Raw genomic sequence first — 25,722 nt, 5'->3', positions numbered from 1 at the left:
AATAAGAGCTGACAGCCTGACACATGGCATGTTAAGTTATGTAAAGGGAGCGCGCTCTTACAGTGCTACTGTTAACCCAAAATTAAATGTACTAATGAAATGAATATAACTATTATTTGTGCACATTATTTTTATTATAATATACCTTGATGTCATCAAGGTAAATTATAATAAAAATAATGTGCACAAATAATAGTAATAACCGTTACCTTACGTCATTCACTAAGAGAATCCCTGCGGCAGATGCACTGCGATACAGAAATTTCAGATGTCCCCAGGGCGGCTGGCAGTGATCTTTCAAAGTTTCTTCCAGGGGGTCGCTCACTCAGTCTCAGTTACTCACCTGGCTTACCGGTCCGGTATAGCAAGTCCAACTCCAAAGTGACCAAGTAGATGGCTCCGTCCAGACTCTAGATGGGATGACAGCTCAGGTTGCAGCAGTCTCTCCTTCCCAGTTCCTTTTTGCCGCCAGTACTGCGCTGCGCTCAAAATCATGCTATCTTGCGCATGTGCAGGGAGCCAATCTACAACAGTCACGTTCTTCTGGTGCTGTCAATCACCAGGAGAACATGTCCGTCTCTGATTGGCTCCCTCGCTAAGAGGCATTACGAGTGATGCCTCCTATTGGCCTATTTTTTCCACACTGACGTTCGGTCAGCCTGTGGCAGCCAGTGGGTGGTGTTCTCTTCCTTACTGTGTAACTTAAAAAATGCACCCATGTTACGCAATGGAGAAGTAGAAAAGTACATTGCCTCTCCATAGCGTAACATGGGGAGAAAAAAAAAGGTTAATATTTTTTGTTTGGTAGCCAGAAGGTGTCGCTCTAATGCTCAAAATATGCACCCATGTTGCGCAATGGAGTATGTAAAGTACACTGCCTGCATCTCCATAGCGTAACATGGGGGAGAAAAAAAAAAGTTATTTTTTTATTAACACAATTTTTTTTTCCATTTAAATTTAAATAAACTTTGGGGGCCAAAATGGCAGGGGACTGCACGTCCTTGAGGTGAATTATATACAAAGACTGTGATACGTGTAGTGTCTGGTGATTACTAGTGTTAGTAAACAACCTAGATGGGCACCGGATATCTTTAAACATCACAGATCGTATTTCAGTATTACCAACAAAACTTACAGAGACATCCCATTCCTTACAATTAGACTCTGTTACTAGAGGGTTGTAAACTCTATCCATTTAGTCGCTGTTCAGTACCTGTTTGCGGGATTGGGCACTATGATGAGCGGGTCACTGTTTATTGAATTGATGAGCGGGTCACTGTTTATTGCTATACTTCCCTGCCGGCGGCTTGGTGCATAAGGTTGCTATGGCAACCACCTCTGAGTGAGTCACGGCGCGGAGCGCTCTGTGTATAAGGTTGTTATGGTAACTAACCTTGAGTGTGGTATGGCGCCCAGTGCTTACGTCACAACATGGCCGTGATGAGCGTGTCTCTTACCACTACTCCATGCTCCACGCAATCGAATACAGCAAACAGGTACTGAACAGCGACTAAATGGATAGAGTTTACAACCCTCTAGTAACAGAGTCTAATTGTAAGGAATGGGATGTCTCTGTAAGTTTTGTTGGTAATACTGAAATACGATCTGTGATGTTTAAAGATATCCGGTGCCCATCTAGGTTGTTTACTAACACTAGTAATCACCAGACACTACACGTATCACAGTCTTTGTATATAATTCACCTCAACCAGGGGTTAGATGTTTAATAGATGCATATGTTCACTCTTTTGCGATGATATGGTTTTGATGTCACTATAATTTAGCACACTATGGCCTAGATTTGGAGTTCGGCGGTAAAAGGGCTGCTAACGCTCCGCGGGCTTTTTTCTGGCCGCACCATAAATTTAACTCTGGTATCGAGAGTTTAATCAAATGCTGCGTTAGGCTCCAAAAAAGGAGCGTAGAGCATTTTTACCGCAAATGCAACTCTCGATACCAGAGTTGCTTACGGACGCGGCCGGCCTCAAAAACGTGCTCGTGCACGATTCTCCCATAGGAAACAATGGGGCTGTTTGAGCTGAAAAAAAACCTAACACCTGCAAAAAAGCAGCGTTCAGCTCCTAACGCAGCCCCATTGTTTCCTATGGGGAAACACTTCCTACGTCTGCACCTAACACTCTAACATGTACCCCGAGTCTAAACACCCCTAACCTTACACTTATTAACCCCTAATCTGCCGCCCCCGCTATCGCTGACCCCTGCATATTTTTTTAAACCCCTAATCTGCCGCTCCGTAAACCGCCGCAACCTACGTTATCCCTATGTACCCCTAATCTGCTGCCCTAACATCGCCGACCCCTATATTATATTTATTAACCCCTAATCTGCCCCCCTCAACGTCGCCGACACCTGCCTACACTTATTAACCCCTAATCTGCCGAGCGGACCTGAGCGCTACTATAATAAAGTTATTAACCCCTAATCCGCCTCACTAACCCTATCATAAATAGTATTAACCCCTAATCTGCCCTCCCTAACATCGCCGACACCTAACTTCAATTATTAACCCCTAATCTTCCGATCGGAGCTCACCGCTATTCTAATAAATGGATTAACCCCTAAAGCTAAGTCTAACCCTAACACTAACACCCCCCTAACTTAAATATAATTTTTATCTAACGAAATTAATTAACTCTTATTAAATAAATTATTCCTATTTAAAGCTAAATACTTACCTGTAAAATACATCCTAATATAGCTACAATATAAATTATAATTATATTATAGCTATTTTAGGATTAATATTTATTTTACAGGTAACTTTGTAATTATTTTAACCAGGTACAATAGCTATTAAATAGTTAAGAACTATTTAATAGTTAAAATAGTTAAAATAATAACAAATTTACCTGTAAAATAAATACTAACCTAAGATATAATTAAACCTAACACTACCCTATCAATAAAATAATTAAATAAACTACCTACAATTACCTACAATTAACCTAACACTACACTATCAATAAATTAATTAAACACAATTCCTACAAATAAATACAATTAAATAAACTAGATAAAGTACAAAAAATAAAAAAGATCTAAGTTACAGAAAATAAAAAAATATTTACAAACATAATAAAAATATTACAACAATTTTAAACTAATTACACCTACTCTAAGCCCCCTAATAAAATAACAAAGCCCCCCAAAATAAAAAATTCCCTACCCTATTCTAAATTAAAAAAGTTACAAGCTCTTTTACCTTACCAGCCCTGAACAGGGCCCTTTGCGGGGCATGCCCCAAGAATTTCAGCTCTTTTGCCTGTTAAAGAATAAATACAATACCCCCCCCCCCCCAACATTACAACCCACCACCCACATACCCCTAATCTAACCCAAACCCCCCTTAAATAAACCTAACACTAAGCCCCTGAAGATCTTCCTACCTTGTCTTCACCATACCAGGTTCACCGATCCGTCCTGAAGAGCTCCTCCGATGTCCTGATCCAAGCCCAAGCGGGGGCTGAAGAGGTCCATGATCCGGTCAAAGTCTTCATCCAAGCGGGGCAGAAGAGGATCTTCCATCCGATTGAAGTCATCATCCAGGCGGCATCTTCTATGGTCTTCCATCCGGAGCGAAGCGGCAGGATCCTGAAGACCTCCAGCGCGGAACATCCATCCGGACCGACGACTGAACGACGAATGACTGTTCCTTTAAGGGACGTCATCCAAGATGGCGTCCCTCGAATTCCGATTGGCTGATAGGATTCTATCAGCCAATTGGAATTAAGGTATGAATATTCTGATTGGCTGATGGAATCAGCCAATCAGAATCAAGTTCAATCCGATTGGCTGATCCAATCAGCCAATCAGATTGAGCTCGCATTCTATTGGCTGATCGGAACAGCCAATAGAATGCGAGCTCAATCTGATTGGCTGATTGGATCAGCCAATCGGATTGAACTTGATTCTGATTGGCTGATTCCATCAGCCAATCAGAAAATTCATACCTTAATTCCGATTGGCTGATAGAATCCTATCAGCCAATCGGAATTCGAGGGACGCCATCTTGGATGACGTCCCTTAAAGGAACAGTCATTCGTCGTTCAGTCGTCGGTCCGGATGGATGTTCCGCGCTGGAGGTCTTCAGGATCCTGCCGCTTCGCTCCGGATGGAAGACCATAGAAGATGCCGCCTGGATGATGACTTCAATCGGATGGAAGATCCTCTTCTGCCCCGCTTGGATGAAGACTTTGACCGGATCATGGACCTCTTCAGCCCCCGCTTGGGCTTGGATCAGGACATCGGAGGAGCTCTTCAGGACGGATCGGTGAACCTGGTATGGTGAAGACAAGGTAGGAAGATCTTCAGGGGCTTAGTGTTAGGTTTATTTAAGGGGGGTTTGGGTTAGATTAGGGGTATGTGGGTGGTGGGTTGTAATGTTGGGGGGGGGGGTATTGTATTTATTCTTTTACAGGCAAAAGAGCTGAAATTCTTGGGGCATGCCCCGCAAAGGGCCCTGTTCAGGGCTGGTAAGGTAAAAGAGCTTGTAACTTTTTTAATTTAGAATAGGGTAGGGAATTTTTTATTTTGGGGGGCTTTGTTATTTTATTAGGGGGCTTAGAGTAGGTGTAATTAGTTTAAAATTGTTGTAATATTTTTATTATGTTTGTAAATATTTTTTTATTTTCTGTAACTTAGATCTTTTTTATTTTTTGTACTTTATCTAGTTTATTTAATTGTATTTATTTGTAGGAATTGTGTTTAATTAATTTATTGATAGTGTAGTGTTAGGTTAATTGTAGGTAATTGTAGGTAGTTTATTTAATTATTTTATTGATAGGGTAGTGTTAGGTTTAATTATATCTTAGGTTAGGACTTATTTTACAGGTAATTTTGTTATTATTTTAACTAGGTAACTATTAAATAGTTCTTAACTATTTAATAGCTATTGTACCTGGTTAAAATAATTACAAAGTTACCTGTAAAATAAATATTAATCCTAAAATAGCTATAATATAATTATAATTTATATTGTAGCTATATTAGGATTTATTTTACAGGTAAGTATTTAGCTTTAAATAGGAATCATTTATTTAATAAGAGTTAATTTATTTCGTTAGATAAAAATTATATTTAAGTTAGGGGGGTGTTAGTGTTAGGGTTAGACTTAGCTTTAGGGGTTAATACATTTATTAGAATAGCGGTGAGCTCCGGTCGGCAGATTAGGGGTTAATAATTGAAGTTAGGTGTCGGCGATGTTAGGGAGGGCAGATTAGGGGTTAATACTATTTATGATAGGGTTAGTGAGGCGGGTTAGGGGTTCATAACTTTATTATAGTAGCGCTCAGGTCCGCTCGGCAGATTAGGGGTTAATAAGTGTAGGCAGGTGTCGGCGACGTTGAGGGGGGCAGATTAGGGGTTAATAAATATAATATAGGGGTCGGCGATGTTAGGGGTAGCAGATTAGGGGTACATAGGGATAACGTAGGTGGCGGCGATTTGCGGTCGGAAGATTAGGGGTTAATTATTTTAAGTAGCTTGCGGCGACGTTGTGGGGGGCAAGTTAGGGGTTAAGAAATATAATATAGGGGTCGGCGGGGTTAGGGGCAGCAGATTAGGGGTACATAAGTATAACATAGGTGGCGGTCGGCAGATTAGGGGTTAAAAATTTAAATAGAGTGGCGGCGATGTGGGGGGACCTCGGTTTAGGGGTACATAGGTAGTTTATGGGTGTTAGTGTACTTTAGGGTACAGTAGTTAAGAGCTTTATAAACCGGCGTTAGCCAGAAAGCTCTTAACTCCTGCTATTTTCAGGCGGCTGGAATCTTGTCGTTAGAGCTCTAACGCTCACTTCAGAAACGACTCTAAATACCAGCGTTAGAAAGATCCCATTGAAAAGATAGGCTACGCAAATGGCGTAGGGGGATCTGCGGTATGGAAAAGTCGCGGCTGAAAAGTGAGCGTTAGACCCTTTAATCACTGACTCCAAATACCAGCGGGCGGCCAAAACCAGCGTTAGGAGCCTCTAACGCTGGTTTTGACGGCTACCGCCGAACTCCAAATCTAGGCCTATGAGAACTAATGTTTCTTTCATACTTTACTGCACATATTAATTGCTCTTTGTAAAGATTTATGTATATAGAGCTCTACTTTTTGCACTCTGCACTAGGCTTGAGTCAGCCAGTACTTGTTTATTGAGGATCACCATGACAACTGTTTTTTTAATTTTGGCGCAATTTTCTCACTGGGGGAGGGGCTTATTTTGTTTAAATTTTCAGTTGAATGCACTTTTGTTTGTCTGAGGAAGGGGAGTGTGTCCCCGAAACGTCACGTTTGATTATTAAATTTTCACTAAAAGACCAAAGAGTGCTTTCCTTCGCTCATATATCCATATCTGCTAGCACCCTGGCATTTAACCCTTTGGAAGTGAGAGTGCTCTCATTGAATTTGTATTTATATATATATATATATATATTTTTTTTTTTTTAAATTTGATGCCCAGCGCTGCGCGACTTACCCCCTGTGCCGCGCTAGGTTCTTTGCTATGTCTGATGGCATCAGAACATGGCTTCCAGGGAATGCAAACACAAGGTCACGTTTGCATTGCGCTTAACTATTAATACCAGTATCAATTTGCGTGCGCTGGTATTACGAGTGCAGCTCAAATATTGCACTTGCACACTTGTAAATATCTAAATTGCTTCCAAACAGCTATATAGAAGAGAGAATGGGCATTACCAGTCACAATTTTTAATTGTGCATTTAAAATAAAATGTTCCCTTAATATGTCTGATTCTAATAAAGTGAGAACCTATATGTGATCTACTTTTTTGTGGTTTGTTTTAAACATAAATCTATGTTACCTATGAATGCATAACCAATATGTTCATGATATGTATTTTTAACAATAACAGTCACCAACCAATAACTTTTTTTTTTAGGTCCAAATAGTTGGAACGATTGTGTACAGTAATTATACAGTACCCATTGAAGTGCTTCCTACTGATCCAGTTAGCGTGATAGCAGAAGGAACCCATCTTTTCATTGACCAAAATACTGTTAAAAATATCACTCTTAATGGAACGTCCTCTTTTGATCCAGATAATCCAGCAGCTCAGTTAAGGTACATGAATGTGTAATAGTGTAAGATAATTTTTACTATTTAGACCCTATTTTCTTAAAGGGGTAGTATACTGTAAAATACTATGTATAAAATGAATGAGAAATATCTTCTTCAGGTTGAATTTTGATTATGAAATAGCTTGTGTTTTTTTACACCACAACCCATTAAAATAGGTTGAGCTTGCAGGGACATTAGATCTCCTTATGATACCACTTTCTGTACACACAAATGCTTATTTATATAATCTCTGTCCATATACCAGAGCCTAATACTTAGAGAGAAAAATTGGAAATTAACATTTTATTACTTATCTCACTAATTTCTTCTGCTGGCTATGTTTACACCGCTTTTTAATTAATATATATATATATAAACTTTCAGACAAAATTAGCTATTCCAATTGTTGATATAAAGGTAATTGAGCTATCTGTAAAAAATGTAATTCACTTCTGCCGCTAAAATGGATAATTGGGAACAAATTGAAGGGGATAAGTTTTGTTTAGGGTAAACAGTCCCATTAAGCCTTATCCTCCTAACTCACAAACAGACCAGATATTTACAGTTGTATTTGTTTGCATGGTAAGTGCAGTAAAGTTATAACTTCATAAATGCACGTGTTCAGCCAAGGAACTTCTTAAAGGGACATGAAACCCACAATTTTCCTTTAATGATTTAGAGAGAAAATACCATTTTAAACAACTTTCCAATTTACTTCTATTATCTAATTTGCTTGGTTCTCTTGGTAGCCTTTGTTGAAAAGCATACCTAGGGTTGCTAGTTGCTGATTTATACATGCACAGATATGCCCCTTGTCATTGGATTGCCAATGTGTTCAGCTAGCTCACAGTAGTGCATAGCTGCTCCTTCAATAAAGGATACCAAGAGAATGAAGCCAAATTGATAATTTAAGTATATTGGAAAGTTTTATGTTATATCTGAGTCATGAAAGATTGAGTTAAGAGGACCCAGATTAATGGGACATTGTTCTGTGAATTTTTCACCTCTTTAATATGTTTCCAACAATCCATTTTAACTCCTGGAGACTGGAGTATATTAGATTGATTACAAATAGCTCATTTACCTTTATTTTATAATTGGAAATAGATGTATTTGCCTGTTGAAATCATCACCTATACTTCAAAATCCAATACTGCAGTATAGGCTATAGCTATGTAAACAAAAGGCAGCAGAAGAAATCAACCTCTTGACACTGGATGAGAGACAGCTCAGACAATTAGAAAGAGTTTCTGCAGCAGCTTTGAATACAATAAACTCTATTTATGTCAATGTCCATCTACATCTTTCTGTAAAGCGTATTATGTTCATAAGGTAAAAAGAACATTATGGACAAATATGATAAATATACATTAATTATTTTATTCTCTTTTAGACTATTTGTAAATCTGTTTATAATATCTGTGTCTGCTTATTACTACTAACAAATAATGGTCTAGATGACAATGAATCTGTGAAAATCCAGATCTTTGTGTTGCATTTTCAGAAGAAGACAAGAGCCTACGGCCAAATTCCGCATTCGTTGTATGACGAAAACAACAAATGCTCATGTCTAGTGATTATACACAATATTCAGCTTGTTATTAGCATGGGCGGGATATTTAGATCCCTAAATTGTAAAAATACACTTTTTCTTTTGCCATTTATCTTGGTATTCATTTCTAATGTATCTCAATGGGCATCTATTATATGATTTACTGTCCGAGTAGTGTTTCTTTATTATTATTACCTACAAATTCTGCAGCTCTGTCCATGGGTACAAATAATAAGTCTGATGATACAATTGGGGCCCTATTTATATGGGAATTTACAATCTAGAAGGGAAATAGGGTAAGAAGCAGGAGGTAAGGACTACAAGAGTGAGACTGATGTTAATAAAGAGTTAGATGAGGGCAATTATTGGGTACGTGGAATAATTTGTTATTGATTTGGCTGGTAGGCTTCCCTGAATAAAAATGTCTTTAGGAAGTGTTCCAGTGTGTTGATGCCGCACAAGAGAAATCCTGCAGTCTAGCATGGGAAGAGGTGATGATAGAAGATGCAAGGAGCAGGCCATTGTTGAATCTTAGGGGGCGGGCTGGAGTATATTTGTTGATGAGGGAGGACAGGTAGTGGGGAGTGGTGTTGGTAAGGGCTTTGTAGGTCAAGGTGAGGATTTTGAATTTTATTCTGCTGTGAATGGGGAGCCAGTGAAGGGACTCACCTAGAGGTGTAGCAGATACAGAGCGGAAGGAAAGGTAGATTATCTTAGCAGAGGCATTTAGGATGTATTGAAATGTTATGGTGAAACTTCCAGTCAAAACCTCTTTTCTATACATAACTTGCTACAATTATGGCTCTGCTGTGTTATGCTGAATCAAAGACAGTCACTATTACAAAATGGAAGCCGGAGATACTTTGTAATAATGTCTTTGTCTTGCATCAGCTATTATAATTCAACATTAGCTATTTAACATTGAAATATATGTACAGATCGGAATTTGGTCCTATATGTGCTGGGGCTCCAATTAAAAAGTCACAGAGTTACTCCAAAGCCCCAGATTTCTTTTTATCTCATAGCCCATATAGATAATGTATCCTAAATCAATCACATTTTTTATTTTATATCACCTAGATTACGAGTTTTGCGCTAAGCAGGGTGAGAAACTAACGCCAAAAAAGTTGCGTTATTTCACTCTCCATAGCGCTGCCATTATGAGTTACTGAAAAGCCTCCTTGTGCATGCGATATGGTGGCATTATGCTCCATCCCACACAAAATCCAAGGGCTGCTTTGACGTGCTTGTGCACATTTTCCCCCATAGACATCAATGGGTAGAGAGTGTTAGAAACAAAACCTAACACCTGAAGTGCGGAATGAAAAATCTCCGTAATGCAACCCCATTGATGTCTATGGAGAAAAAAAGTTACGTTTTAACCTAACACCCTAACATAAACCCCAAGTCTAAACATCCCTAATCTGCCGCCCACGACATCACCAACACTAGTAAAAGTTATTAACCCCTATTCCGCCGCTCCCCGCCATTGCAGACACTAATAAAAGTTATTAACCCCTATTCCGCTGCTCCCCGACATCGCAGCCACTCCCCGACATTGTCAACACTATAATAAAGCTATAGAACCAGAAAACTCAGGCCTCCCACACCGCCGCCACTAAATAAGCCTATTAACCCCTAAATCTCTGGCCTCCCACATCGCCGCTACTAAATAAACCTATTAACCCCTAAACCTCCGGTCCCCACATTGTCGCTACTAAATAAACCTATTAACCCCTAAACCGCCAGCCCCCCACATCACAAAACACCAAATTAAACTATTAACCCCTAAACCTAACACCCCCCTAACTTAAAATTAAAATTACATTATAACTATCTTAAAATAAATAAAAACTTACCTGTGAAATAAAAATAAACCTAGCATTAAACTATAAATTAACCTAACATTACTATTCTAATAAAATTAAAAAAATATTACCAATTAAAAAAATCTAAATTGCAAATTTAACACAACGAAAAAAAATTAAAAATAGAAAATTACAAAAAACAATAAACACTAAATTATGAAAAATAAAAAACACTAAGCTTACAAAAATTATCAAATAAGCCAATAGAATTTCAGTATTTTTTTTACAGGTAAAAGAGCTGTTTAACAAAAGGCCCTTTTAAGGGCTATTGGTAATATATTGTAATATTGTAATATATTGTAGGCTAGGGGGTGTTTTTATTTTGGTCGGGCTTTATTTTTATAGGGCTATTAGATTAGGTTTAATTGTTTCAAAATGGCATGCCTTGCATTCTTATTGGCTGATTTGATTCTTCAAATTCATATCAGCCAATAGGATGAGAGCTACTGAAATCCTATTGGCTGATTTGATGATTTCGTTTTTTATTTTTCGTAATTTAGTGTTTATTATTTTTTGTAATTTTAGATTTTTAATTTTTTTTCATAGTATTAGGTTTTTAAATTTGTAATTTAGATTTTTTAATTGGTAGTATTTTTTTATTTTATTAGAATAGTAATGTTAGTTTAATTTATAGTTTAATGTTATTTTTTATTTTATTTCACAGGTAAGTATTTATTTATTTATTTATTTATTTATTGTAACTTTTAATTTAAAGTTCGGGGGATGTTAGGTTTAGGGGTTAATAGGTTTATTTAGTGGCGGTGATGTGGGAGGCCGGAGGTTTAGGGGTTAATAACTTTATTATAATGGCAGCGATGTGAAAGGCCTGAGGTTTAGGGGTTAATAACTTTATTATAGTTGCGGCGATTTTGGGGAGCGGTAGATTAGGGGTTAATAGCTTATTAGACTGTCTGCAATGTCGGGGGGCGGCGGAATAGGTATTATTAGTTTTATTTAATAGTAGCGATGTCGATGGGCAGCAGATTAGGGGTTAATACGTTTTAAATTGTGTTTGCGATGCAGGAGGGCGGTGGTTTAGGGGTTAATAGGTAGTTTATGTGTGTTAGTGTAGTTTGTAACAGTTTAGTTAGTTTTGTGAAACATTTTTTTTTTGCAAAAACCATAACTACTGCTCTCCGATGGCGGTATGGATTGTGTCGATATAGGCTGTAACTCAATCTTTTTAGCCTCAATGTACAACCTGTAATACCGGCGCTATGAAAATCCCACACAAAACGTAATTTTTTTGAGTGCGGAATGGATGTTGAGTTACAGGCTAAAATGCTTGCGGTATAGCTATACCGACACCGTCGACACGACTCGTAATATGCGTTCCAGGCCATTATGCTGGAATGGCCATTTTTTCAGAGTTAAAAGCCACAGCGTAACACTTGTAATCTAACCGTATATTTTTGAATTATTGATACATTTTAATATCTTCCATAATGTCAAGGATCCAAATAAGGACACGTTTTCCAGGCATTAACCCTTTTTGCTATCTTTCCTGCTGTATACTAAAATAACAGCACCTGAGCAAGTCATCTCTATTATAATTATGCAAAATAATATCAACTATAACAGCAAGCCAGTGTAGTAAACCACCATCACTTTTACAAGCCCTGAAGGTTTATTTGTACATAAGATGGATTTATGAAGAATAATAAAAAAAAGTTAGGACCCAATGTTTATTATTTTAAATATAATTAAATATATATATAAAGAAATGTAACAAATTATTATTTATTTATTTATTTTTGTATGAAGTATTGTGATCTTTTTTGCCTAATTTCCTAACCATCCTTTTATTATTCTTAGGTTTCATTGGAGATGTGCTCCAGTTAGTACACACACAGACTCTTGTTTTAAATCTAGTGTTTCAAGTCCATTTCAGAGCAGTGATGAAGTTATTATTTTCCAAACTGCTCTCCTTAACAGCAATTTTGACCAGTTTCATTTTACGTTAAATGTGTCCAGCGGTGATCGAATGTCTACAGACGCTCATGTATTTTTATCAATGAAACCAAAATCTAATTTTAGGTATGTATTGAATTACTAAATACAAATTGTTTTAGTGGTAAATACAAAATACCACCTACTGTATATATTGTACAAGCAATATTTTTATATGCTAAAACTCTACAATAATCTTTTTATACAGTTTATTTAAAGGGATAATATTTTTTTATATGAAATAGCTGTATTTTAATATGCTGAAATAAATATATGTATTTCTTTTGAAAAAGGTTAACACAAAGTAGTAAACATTTAAAGTGGAACTAAAGGGAAGTGCATGATTGTGTACAGCAATCAATGGTGTCCTGGGGCTCGACTGATCACTATCTGATAGGGACAACTCCCACAGAAAAAAACAAGTTGACTTTATTCAATATTGGAACTATTAAAAAAAGAAAAGAAAAAAAGATTTTGGTTCTTTCAGGTGATCAACTTTGTCATGGTGATCAGCTGATAGCCACCTTATCATGTGACCCCTCCTTTGAAAGAGGGGCCTCTTCTTTTTCAAAAGAGAGGCCCCTTTTCCAGTTGTGGTGCTTATTTTGTGGTGCTTGGGTCTTTTTTTTTTTATTAGCCAGAGCATTGTGAAAGTGACATGAGACCTTTTATTTAAAAATGGTAATCCCCTCTTTCATCTTAGGGGTTTTGTGTTCATATGTGTTGAATATCGTCTTTAGGGAATAGCATCTCTGTTGGAGCTACTGGCCCTCATACAGTAAATACATTACTGTGATTTGAGATTTTTATAGCAATCGCCTTCTACTAGCAGGGCTTACTGGCTCCACATATGGTAATAGGAGATCTTAAACTTCCCCTTTTCCTGCATAATTGTACACTTGGGACAGGTTATCACCATTATCCTCTGTTTCACATTAGTAGACACGTACCCCTGTAAAATACAGTTGATCGCTGTTAAAGCAGCAATAAACTGCAGCACACTAAAAGTACAGTTTTTTTTTATCATGAGGGGGTGGGGTCCCTAAAGCAGCCCATATTTCCTCCATTTATACTATGTCGGGAGCTGAGATATTAGCTCTTAAAGCCCTTCCTATAGCCGCAGGCTTTCCTAGCAAGAGCTGGAGAAGGGGAAGACAACAGCAGTCTATTTTCCCCACTGCAGTGGGGTTCCAAGGATCTGGATCAGAAGGGGGACCCCCAGGATGACTAGTGGTCATCATCCACACATGGGTTATCATAAACATCAAAGTGGTTAAACTAAAAACTGAAATAAAGTAGCTGTGCCTGCACATGCCAGATGTATGATCCCTGGCAAGTCCAGTGACATGTATCTTGATTGGATCAGGGCCGGAATGGGAAATCAGACCGGCCCTGGAAATTTGTATAGACCAACCCCACCCCCTCCAGCCCAGTCCCGCCCCCTCCAGCCCAGCCAACTATGCTCTAATTTGGTCTCCCGTTGGCTGTCTTCCCTGCCGTTCGCCTATTTCCGTAGCCGCATCGCTGTTTACATCACCGCCCATCACCTTCTTACAGATCCGCCCATATCCCTCCTTACAGATCCGCCCACCCAGTAATCCCACTGCGGTCATTCCAACAGATTCAGTATCCCCCATTAGAATCTGTATCCCTGTCTCTCATCGCACTTGCTTTCAGCCCGGCCCATTCCCCTTTCTCACAGTGTAAAGCTACCATTGCCTTTACTGACAATGGTAGCTTTATACTGTGAGAAAGGGGAGGGGCTGAAAGCAACTGCGGTGAGAGACAGGGATACAGATTCTAATGGGGGATACTGAATCTGTTGGAACACCCTCAGTAGGATTACTGGGTGGATTGTTCTGTAAGGAGGGATATGGACGGATTTGTAAGGAGGTGATGGGCGGTGATGTAAGCAGCAATGCGGCTATGGAAATAGCCGAACGGCAGCCCGCTGCACTCCCTCACAAGTGAGTCACAACTTTGCTGCTCTCCACACACTTCTGCAGCTGCCCCAGCCCAGCCTCTGCCTTCCCACAGGGATTTTCCCCGGTATCCTGGCGGCCCAATCCGGCCCGGTACTAAAAGTCCCTTGCTAATGGGTTACTGATATTTTGAGATAAAAGATCTTCATTTTTTACGTAGAAATGTTCATGTGATGTTTCTAGTCAGTTTTTATAGCTATACTGAATCACTTCCAAGTGTCCCTTTAATTGTTGATAAATATTATGCAATATATAAAATTATTTTATTTCCTAACTAGGCGATAAGCCTGCCCAGAGGGCAGTCTATGTTTAAAAAATACAAACCCCCAAGCTAATTTTACTAAGAATAAAAAATGTAAAATTACAGAAAAAAATACACAAAGCTATCCAAAATAAAAAATTTAAACCTAAACTAATACCCCTAAAAATTTAAAAAAAATCCCCCCCAAATAAAAACACCCCCTAATCTAATACTTAACTACCAATAGCCCTTAAAAGGGCCTTTTGTAGGGCATTGCCCTAAGTTAAACAGCTCTTTTACTTAAAAAAATGACCAATTACCTCCTAACAGTAAAACCCCCAACCCAATCAACCCTGCCAAAATCAAAAAACTAACACTAAAGAAACCTAAACTACTCATTGTCCCTAAAGGAGCATTTGTATGGTTCATAGTTTAATTATGTTATTTGTGGATTAGGGGTTAATTACTTTATTATTTTGCGATGTGGGGGTTGGCGGTTTCGGTGTTTATTAATACTTTGTGCGGGAGGTTAGGTTTTTCTTGTTATAATTCATGCGGGGGGTTAGGTTTTTGTTTATTTCTTGTGGGCGGTTACGTGTTTTTCGTTGTTTCGTGCTGGCGGTTGTGTGTTTTTTTTTAAGGCTTTGTTTGCCTACGCTGCATCAAGGTGGATTCTGAAAATGGCAGCGTGGATTCTTTCACCAGCCTGCCATTTTCGGAATCCACCAGGATGTAGATTCGCTGCATCCAGGTAGATTATTTTGCTGCATGCGCAGCCAATATTCTTTTGGCTGTCTCGCGCAGCCAACATTCCTTTGAGGATGCATGCACAACTATTGACACAGACAGACGCGTTACAAACGTGATTATAGTATAGACTGTGCAGCTACAACTCATTTTAAAATCACAAAATATTATAGCAGGCATCATATACTGTACACAATAAACATCAAGCATAACTTTTTCCTGGTGCAATTAAAATGATAGTAGAAACCCTTTTGAAATCAAATCAAATCAAAAGGTTTATGGTTAGCAAGTAATGGCAAGAAATTACTGGGATTATGTGTGAAAATCAAATTATTAAAGCTTCTTTATTTCTAATATTATGTTTCCATTAATAAACACATTGTACTGCTGAGCAATGCTATCATTTTATTATAATTGTAATCAATTTAGTGTAATTAAAAACTGGGATGCTGAGGCTATTATATATTTTATAGAAATATAATGAAGGATTTTTCAAGTAATTATGCAATATCTGTTCATTATCTGGTCCCTGTGTTTTCATCCTAAGACATTTTAACTTGAATTATTTATTTTAGGTTAGTTCATCTACATTGTTTTGAATGTAAAGGATCTTCCATTAACTGGAATGAAAAAAATTCTGTGCAACCTGTATGCTCTGACTGTAGTGAAACAGATGATCTGTCTTATTCCTGGAATCTTTATTGGATAAATGCAACAGATACAATTAATATTGAAGGTGAGAAAAATCTCCTACATATATCATCATATTATATTATTGCATAGATAATGGTTTAACTGGGTTATATGTGTATATAGTGCCTACAGTTATACTATATGGATTCAGCCATGGATATAACAAATAATATAATAATGGAGCATGATATTTAGGATTAATTAGATATTGTATTACATACAATTTCAAATGGGAGAAGCTATATATATATAATATATATTATTATTATTATTATTAGTTATTTGTAGAGCACCAACATATTCCACAGCACTATAAACAAATGCGGAGTACAACAAAACATTTATAAGGATCAAGCGGGTAGAGGGCCCTGCCAAGAGTCGCACTGTTGTAGTCAACTCTTAAGAAGGTTATCTACAAATAGCTGAACTCTTAAGCCCGTGACACACTGCAAGCGATGCAGCGCGAAGCAAAGCAGCTGCTTTGCTCCGCGTCGCATCGCTTCTGAAGTTCAAATATTTCATCTCTGAGCGCTTACCTACGCGACCTGACGCAGCAGAGTGCTCAGAGATGAAAAGGCAAGACACACTGAGCGCGCACAGCTGCATCTACACGCTGCGCGTCGCTCTGCTTGCAGTGTGTCACAGCCTTTAGGCTTACATGCTAAGGGGGTTCAGGGGATAGCAATTGAGGAGAGGAACTAGTATAAAGAAAGGTTAGTGTAGGTTGTATGCATCCCTGAACAGTAGAGTCTTTAGGGAGCGCTTGAAGCTTTCAAATCTAGGGAAGAGTCTTGTGGAGCGAGGCCGAGAGTTCCACAAGATGGGAGCCAGTCTGGAGAATCCCTGTAAGCGTGTGTGAAGAGGTAACAAGAGAGTAGGAGGTCAGCATGTAAGCGAGTGTGAGGAGGTAACAAGAGAATAGGAGGTCATGCGCAGAGCGAAGGGGATGGGAGGGAGAGTATCTGGAGACAAGGTCTGAGATATAGGGGGGGGAGCAGTGCAGTTGAGGGCTTTGTATGTCAGAGTGAGAAATTTGTGTTTAATCCTAGAGGAAGCCAGTGAAGCGATTGGCAGAGAGGTGCAGCAGATGAAGAGCGACATGTTAGGAAGATGAGCCTGGCAGAGGCATTTATTATGGATTGTAAAGGAGCTAGGTGGCAACTGGGGAGACCAGAGGACAGGGTTGCAGTAATCAAGGCGGGAAAGGATGAGAGAGTGGATTAAAATCTTAGTTGTGTCTTGTGTAAGGAAATGTCTAATTTTAGAGATGTTTTTAAGGTGGAAGCGGCAGGCTTTAGCAAAGGACTGAATGTGAGGAGTGAAAGAAAGATCTGAGTCAAATGTGACCTCAAGACATCGGGCATGCGGGGTAGGGGTAATGATGGAGTTCTCAACAGTTATAGAGAGCTTGGGGGTGGAGATTATGGAAGAAAATGGGAAATTAAGGAGCTCAGTTTTGGAGAGATTTAGCTTAAGGTAGTAAGAGGACATCCAGGAAGAGATGTTAGAAAGACAGTTAGTGACACGGGTTAGCAAGGAAGGAGATAGGTCTGGTGCAGAGAAGTAGATATGGGTGTCGTCGGCATACAAATGATATTGGAAACCGTAGGACTTTGATAGAGAACCTAATGATGATGTATAGATTGAGAAGAGAAGGGGACCAAGGACAGAGCCTTGCAGTACCCCGACAGAAAGTGGTGACGGGGCAGAGGAGGCCCCAGAGAAGGCTACACTAAAGGTACGGTTTGACATGTAGGAAGAGAACCACTGCTAAAGGATTGGAGGGTTTGGAGCAAAAGAGGGTGGTCAACAGTATCAAAGGCTGCAGACAGATCAAGGAGGATAAGCAGAGAGAATTGGCCTTTGATTTTGCTGTAAGTAGGTCATTGGTAACCCTTAACAATTGCTGTCTCTGTGGAGTGATGGGGTTTAAATCCAGATTGCAGTCAGTCAAGGAGGGAGTTTAATGTAAGGAAATAGGATAGTCGTGCATATACTAGCTTTTCGTGAAGCTTTGAGGCAAGAGGGAGCAGGGAAATAGGGCGATAGTTGGATGGGGAGGTTGGATCAAGGGAAGGTTTTTTGAGGATAGGTGTGACCAGTGCATGTTTTAGAGATGAGGGAAATATACCAGTGCTGAGGGAAAGGTTGAAAGTGTGTGTGAGTATAGGGGTAAGGGTAATAGAGAGGGAGGGGAGTAGCTGTGAGGGGATAGGGTCAAGGGGACAGGTAGGGAGGTGAGAGCGCAGTATAAGTGCAGAAACTTCTTCCTCAGTAACAGGGGAGAAAGAGCTAAGTTTATGTCTATGTGAGTTGTGGTTGATTGCGAGTGTTTGAGGGGGTGAGAGAATGGAAGTATGTTGAGAGCTGATTTTGTTTCTGATGGAGTCAATGTTGTTATTGAAGTTGCTGGCAAAGTCTTGAGCTGACAGAGAAGTTGTATTAGGAGGTGGGGGTGGGCGGAGAAGAGTATTGAAAGTGGAGCATAGACATTTTATGTTTGAAGAAAGAGTAGAGATAAGAGTAGAAAAGTAATGTTGCTTATAGAGATTAAGGGCAGAATAGTAGGAGTTCAAGATGAATTTGTAATGAAGAAAATTAGCTGAACTCCAAGATTTTCTCCAGTTCCACTCAACAGTACGGGAACATCTGCTTAGGTACCGTGTCAGAGGAGTATGCCAGGGCTGAGGAAGTGTGATTTCCGAACTATGGTAAGAGGGGCCAGATTGTCAAGGACTGATGTAAGGGTGGAATTATAGTGGCAGATAGATTGGTCAGGGCAGGAAAAGGAGGAGAAGGATGAGAGGAAAGGTTCCAGGGAATTAGCAAGCTGTTGCTGATCTAATGACATAATGCTTCTGTGAAGTTTGGTGTGAAGAGTAGAAGGAGGGAGAGTTGTAGGGAGGGATGATATGTTAAACCACCATCTCCTCACTTGCAAGTAGCAAGTGAGGAGATGGTGGTCAGAAAGAGGAAAAAGGGAGTTTGTGAAGTTTGAAATAGTGCATTGATAGCTAAAGATCAGGTCAAGGGAGTGACCGTCTTTGTGTTTGGGAGAATCAGTCCATTGTGACAAACTGAAAGAGGAAGTGAGTTGCAGAAGTTGTTTTGCAGAGGAGGCAGTGGGATTGTCAAGAGGGATGTTGAAGTCGCCAAGAATGAGGGCAGGGGTGTCTGAGGAAAGGAAATAAGGTAGCCAGGCAGCCAAGTGGTCTAGAAATTGAGTTGAGGAGCCAGGGGCTCGGTATATGACTGCAACACGTACAGAGAGAGGGGAGAATAAGCAAATCATGTGGGTTTCAAATGAGGAAAATGCTAGGGAAGAGATGGGTTGTATTTGTTGAAAGGTGCAACGAGAGGAAAGTAAAATACCTTCATCACCTCCTTGTCTATTACCAGACCTAGGAGTGTGGCTCCTAGACCCCCATGTGACAGAGCAGCAGTGGATGCTGTGTCTAGGGGAAAGAGCCAGGTTTCTGTTAGGGCCAGAAGGTTGAGGGAGCGGGAGATAAAGAGGTCATGTATAGAAGTGAGCTATATATAGATATATATATGTTTATATGCTGCAAATCGCCAACATTCACTGCCATAAGCAGAACTAAATGTGTTTCACTATGTTACAGTCCAATTACCTTCTTAGCTCAGCCCACAAATGGGCACCAGGGGTATTGAAAAGATTTCAATGTTAGTATTAAAATATTGCCGAAAAGTAAAGTTTTAAATAGATATAACACTTTTATGGCGGCTATTATGTTAGGGCCATAATTAAACATATTATAACAATGTATTTTTTCTAAAATCATGTCTATCCTATTTATATATATTTTTGGTTCTGTTTAAAGGACTAAATACAGTAGAATTGAATAACGGACAATTACAGAAAAAAAAGCAAGACAATAGCACTTACTTTGAAATGAAATAAGCAGGATAATATTTTCTGGGAAGTTTCAAAGTTAATCCAATTTTCCCTCCTCCTGTATCATGTGGCAGCCATCAGCCAATCACAGAATGCCTATATGTATATACTGTGCACTTTTGTACATACTCAGTAGGACCTGAAGTGTGCATAAAAAAAATATGTGCACGTTTTGTTAATGGAAGTATATTGGAAAGTTTTTTTAAAATGTCATTCTATATCTGAATAAAAAATCTTTAAATTTAGTCTCCCTATCACTGTTATAATTTTAATTATGTGTTAAACTAATAGTTCATGTAATGGTGATGATATTCACAAGCTTATTGTATTTTGTTGGTGAACTGCCATGTCTACTGTAACCTGTCTTTGGAGAATATTTTGGAGAATATATTATATATTCTTTGGAGAATATATTTTGTATTTTCAATCTATATTGTATGATTTAATATAAAAAAAAAAAATTGTGTCCCTTTAAGCCAGGGATGTCCAAACTTTGCTCTCCAGAGGTTTTGGAACTACATTTTCCATGATGCTCAGCTAGATAAAATGCTGGCTGAGCATCATCGGAAATGTAGTTCCAAAACCTCTGGAGAGCAAAGTTTGGACACCCCTGCTTTAAGCATTCATAAAAGTCTACTATGTCTGAATTAATGTAAACCACTTTATAATAATAATATAACAGACCTAGAATGTGATTTTTGTAAGAGTAAAGTTTACTATCTCCATTGCAGTTCCCTTTTGCCATGCAATAGAAGGCATGCGTCATTCTGGACTCCATGGTCTAATCTCTATGGAAACATCTGCTGAAGCCTCAATGATGCAAGTCACACCCAGTTTAGCAAGTCATGCAACATCAAGCCATCTTGAAACCACTCCTGAACCATCAGCATTTGAAGGCATTAGCAATGACACAAAGACACTAGAATCAGTTTCATTCAATGGAGAATCAACTGAAAGCACTTTCCAAGAAACAAACTTTGGTAGAACAGTCTCACAAGAAGGTGAAAATGATAACATTTCTCCTACTGCCTCAGCATTTGATCTGACTATGCTGGACATGTCCAACCCGCTTCTAGGCCCACTAGAAGAAGGTTCTTCTGGAGGCAGATATGCCAGGGGCAGAAGGTCAGCTGTGGGCACAATGTCAAATAATGCACATTCTGATACATCAGGTAAATTTAACCCTATTGAAGTATAGTTAACTATTACCGTTTCTCAAACATCACATGCAATTTCCTTTTCCAAAATAATATTTGTTGAATAAATTTGTGTTTCTTTTTTGCATTTCTGAAAAATCAATATAAAATAACATTGAGTAGGAATCTAAAATATGAATTAAGTTTTCAATATGCCTGAATAATTAACTAAAAATTCATGTTTAAATGAACCTACTTACATGGATTAAATTTACTATTTTTATCATGACAGTACTTGTACATCTGTCTGTCTATCACCTAGATTACAAGTTTTGCGCTATAGAGGGTATTTAACAAACGCAGCAAAAGTTGAGTTATTTCACCTTCCATATCGCTGCCATTACAAGTTTTAGAAAAGCCGGCTTGTGTGTGCGATATGGTTGCGTTGAGCTCCATACCGCACAAAATACAAGCGCTGCTTTGACGTGCTCGTGCACCCTTTCCCCATAGACATCAATGAGGAGAGCGTGTTAGAAAAAATCTAACACCTGCGATTGCGAAATGAAAAGCTCCGTAACGTAGCCCCATTGATATCTATGGGGAAACACCCTAACATAAACCCCACATCTAAACACCTCTAATCTGCCCCCACCGATATCGCTGACACCTACACAAAGTTATTAACCTCTAATCTGCCACTCCTGATATCGCCGCCACCGAAATAAATCTATTAACCCCTGATCTGCCGCTCTCCCGATATCGTCGCCACTATACTAAAGTTATTAACCCCAATTCCTCTGCACCCCAACATCGCCCACACTATAATAAAGATATTAACCCCTATTCCACCGCTCCCCGACATAGCCGCCACTAAATAAAGTTATTAACCCCTAAACCTCTGGCCTCCCACATCACTACCACTAATAAACATATTAACCGCTAAACCACCAGCCCCCCACATCGCAACAACCTAAATTAAACTATTAATCCTTATGCCTAACACCCCCTAACTTTAACATAATTAAAATAGAGCTAAATTAAAGTTACAATTATTAACTAAATAATACCTATTTAAAACTAAATACATACTTACCTGTGAAATAAAACCTAAGCTAGCTACAATACAACTAATAGTTATATTGTAGCTATCTTAGGTTTTATTTTTATTTCACAGGTAAGTTTGTATTTATTTTAAAATAAATACAAACTTACCTGTGAAATAAAACCTAAGCTGCCTTACACTAAAACCAAACTTTAACAAATAAAAACCTACCATTACAAAAAAAAACACTAAAATTACAAAATATAAAAAACCTACCATTGCAAAAAATAACAAACGAAATGATCCAAAACAATAACAATTATTCCTTTTCTAATATCGTTTTAAAAAAAAAACACCCCAAAATAAAAACCCTAATCTATAATAAACTACCAAGGGCCCTTAAAAGGTCCTTTTGTATGCCCTTAAAGCGGCCTTTTGTAGGGCATTGCCCTAAAGAAATCAGCTCTTTTCCTACAAAAGAAAAACAACCCCCCCCCTAACAGTATGCAAACCCCCAGCCCCAAACCCACAAAATAAAAATAAAGTAAAACCTAATCTACCCATTACCCTGAAAAGGGCATTTGTATGGGCATCCAGCTCTTTTTCCTGCCCTTAAAAGGGCATTCAGCTCTTTTAAGAAAGGCCCAACCCCTAATCTAAAAAAACACCCACCCCAAAACGAAAAAAAAAAAACATTACACAAAATAACAAACAAATTATCCAAAATAATAAAACTGATTCCTATTCTAATACCCATTTAAAAAAAAACACCCCAAAAATAAAAGAAACCTAATCTATAATAAACTACCAAAAGCCCTTAAAGAAATCATTTTTTTTTCTAAACAAAAATAAAAAGATGCACTAACATGACAAACCTCCATCCCCCCAAACCCACAAAATAAAAAAAAAACTATCTTAAAAACCTAATCTACCCATTGCCCTGAAAAGGGCATTTGTATGGGCTTTGCCCTTAAAAGGGCATTCAGCTCTTTTTCCTGAAAAAACACCCAAAAAAACCTTAAAAAAAACCCTAAAAAACACTAACCCCTCTTAGGTACTCACAGTTGCTGAAGTCCCGCTTGAACGATCTTCATCCCGGCGGCTCCATCTTTATCCATCGCGGGACCGGCATCTTCTTCATCCCTGCAGAGGCAGAGCGGTCGATGCATGGAGACGGAGGTCCAAGTCGGAAGTCCAACGATTCGACGTGGAGGTCCTCTTCATGCGATCGTCCGCCGCACACTGAGGATTGAAATGCAAGGTACCCCTTTTATACTTGGGGTACCATTGCATTCATTTAATTATGGTAAAGTTATGGGGTGTTAGGGTTAGGTTCAGGGTTATGGTTAGGGTTAGAATTAGGGGTTAATAGTTTAAATTAGGTTGTTGCGATGTGGGGGGCTGGTGGTTTAGGGGTTAATAGGTTTGTTTGGTGGTAGTGATGTGGGAGGCCAGAGGTTTAGGGGTTAATAACTTTATTTAGTGGCGGCGATGTTGGGGAGCAGCGGAATACGGGTTAATATCTTTATTATAGTGTGGGCGATGTTGGGGTGTGGGGGAATAGGGGTTAATAACTTTAGTATAGTGGCAACGATGTCGGGGAGCGGCGGAGTAAAGGTTAATAAATGCTATTAGTGGTGGCGATGTTGGGAGCAGCATATTAGGGGTTAATAACTTTAATATAGTATTTGCAATGCAGGAGGGCCGCGGTTTAGGGGTTAATAGGTAGTTTATGGGTGTTAGTGTACTTTGTAACAGTTTAGTTATGAGTTTTATCTAAGTTTGTTGCGTAAAACTCATAACTACTGTTCTCAGATTGCGGAACGGATCGTGTTGGTATAGGCTGTAACGCAAGCTTTTTAGCCATTTTTTCTAGTGCGGGACTGACGTTGCGTTATAGGCTACAAGGCTTGCGGTACAGCTATACCGACAAGACTTGTAATGGCTGCGTTGCTGTTTTGAAATGGCCATTATTTCAGCATTAAAACACACAACTTGTAATCTACCTATGTCTATGGCCTAGATTTGGAGTTCGGCGGTAGCCGTCAAAACCAGCGTTAGAGGCTCCTAACGCTGGTTTTGGCCGCCCGCTGGTATTTGGAGTCAGTGATTAAAGGGTCTAACGCTCACTTTTCAGCCGCGACTTTTCCATACCGCAGATCCCCCTACGCCATTTGCGTAGCCTATCTTTTCAATGGGATCTTTCTAACGCTGGTATTTAGAGTCGTTTCTGAAGTGAGCGTTAGAGCTCTAACGACAAAATTCCAGCCGCCTGAAAATAGCAGGAGTTAAGAGCTTTCTGGCTAACGCCGGTTTATAAAGCTCTTAACTACTGTACCCTAAAGTACACTAACACCCATAAACTACCTATGTACCCCTAAACCGAGGTCCCCCCACATCGCCGCCACTCTATTTAAATTTTTAACCCCTAATCTGCCGACCGCCACCTACGTTATACTTATGTACCCCTAATCTGCTGCCCCTAACCCCGCCGACCCCTATATTATATTTCTTAACCCCTAACTTGCCCCCCACAACGTCGCCGCAAGCTACTTAAAATAATTAACCCCTAATCTTCCGACCGCAAATCGCCGCCACCTACGTTATCCCTATGTACCCCTAATCTGCTACCCCTAACATCGCCGACCCCTATATTATATTTATTAACCCCTAATCTGCCCCCCTCAACGTCGCCGACACCTGCCTACACTTATTAACCCCTAATCTGCCGAGCGGACCTGAGCGCTACTATAATAAAGTTATGAACCCCTAACCCGCCTCACTAACCCTATCATAAATAGTATTAACCCCTAATCTGCCCTCCCTAACATCGCCGACACCTAACTTCAATTATTAACCCCTAATCTGCCGACCGGAGCTCACCGCTATTCTAATAAATGTATTAACCCCTAAAGCTAAGTCTAACCCTAACACTAACACCCCCCTAAGTTAAATATAATTTTTATCTAACGAAATAAATTAACTCTTATTAAATAAATGATTCCTATTTAAAGCTAAATACTTACCTGTAAAATACATCCTAATATAGCTACAATATAAATTATAATTATATTATAGCTATTTTAGGATTAATATTTATTTTACAGGTAACTTTGTAATTATTTTAACCAGGTACAATAGCTATTAAATAGTTAAGAACTATTTAATAGTTACTTAGTTAAAATAATAACAAAATTACCTGTAAAATAAGTCCTAACCTAAGATATAATTAAACCTAACACTACCCTATCAATAAAATAATTAAATAAACTACCTACAATTACCTACAATTAACCTAACACTACACTATCAATAAATTAATTAAATACAATTCCTACAAATAAATACAATTAAATAAACTAGCTAAAGTACAAAAAATAAAAAAGATCTAAGTTACAGAAAATAAAAAAATATTTACAAACATAATAAAAATATTACAACAATTTTAAACTAATTACACCTACTCTAAGCCCCCTAATAAAATAACAAAGCCCCCCAAAATAAAAAATTC

The 25,722-nt window shown here is 38.8% G+C and overlaps 1 protein-coding gene across 1 annotated transcript in view; it reads left to right on the top strand.

Annotated features, from left to right (window-relative positions):
• Nucleotides 1–25,722, top strand: part of LOC128661511 (uncharacterized) — a 300,034-nt gene that overhangs the window by 70,327 nt on the left and 203,985 nt on the right. The window contains exons 20-23 of the mRNA XM_053715761.1: nt 6,906–7,087; nt 12,320–12,541; nt 16,000–16,160; nt 20,765–21,205. Of these exons, the coding sequence (XP_053571736.1) occupies nt 6,906–7,087; nt 12,320–12,541; nt 16,000–16,160; nt 20,765–21,205 (1,006 nt within the window). The remainder of the gene's footprint in view (nt 1–6,905; nt 7,088–12,319; nt 12,542–15,999; nt 16,161–20,764; nt 21,206–25,722) is intronic.

The sequence above is a fragment of the Bombina bombina genome, chromosome 5 (assembly GCF_027579735.1).
Source record: "Bombina bombina isolate aBomBom1 chromosome 5, aBomBom1.pri, whole genome shotgun sequence".
Classification (NCBI taxonomy): Eukaryota; Metazoa; Chordata; class Amphibia; order Anura; family Bombinatoridae; genus Bombina; species Bombina bombina.
The sequence above is the reverse complement of the archived record's forward strand: the minus strand, read 5'-3'. Positions and strand labels throughout refer to the sequence as shown.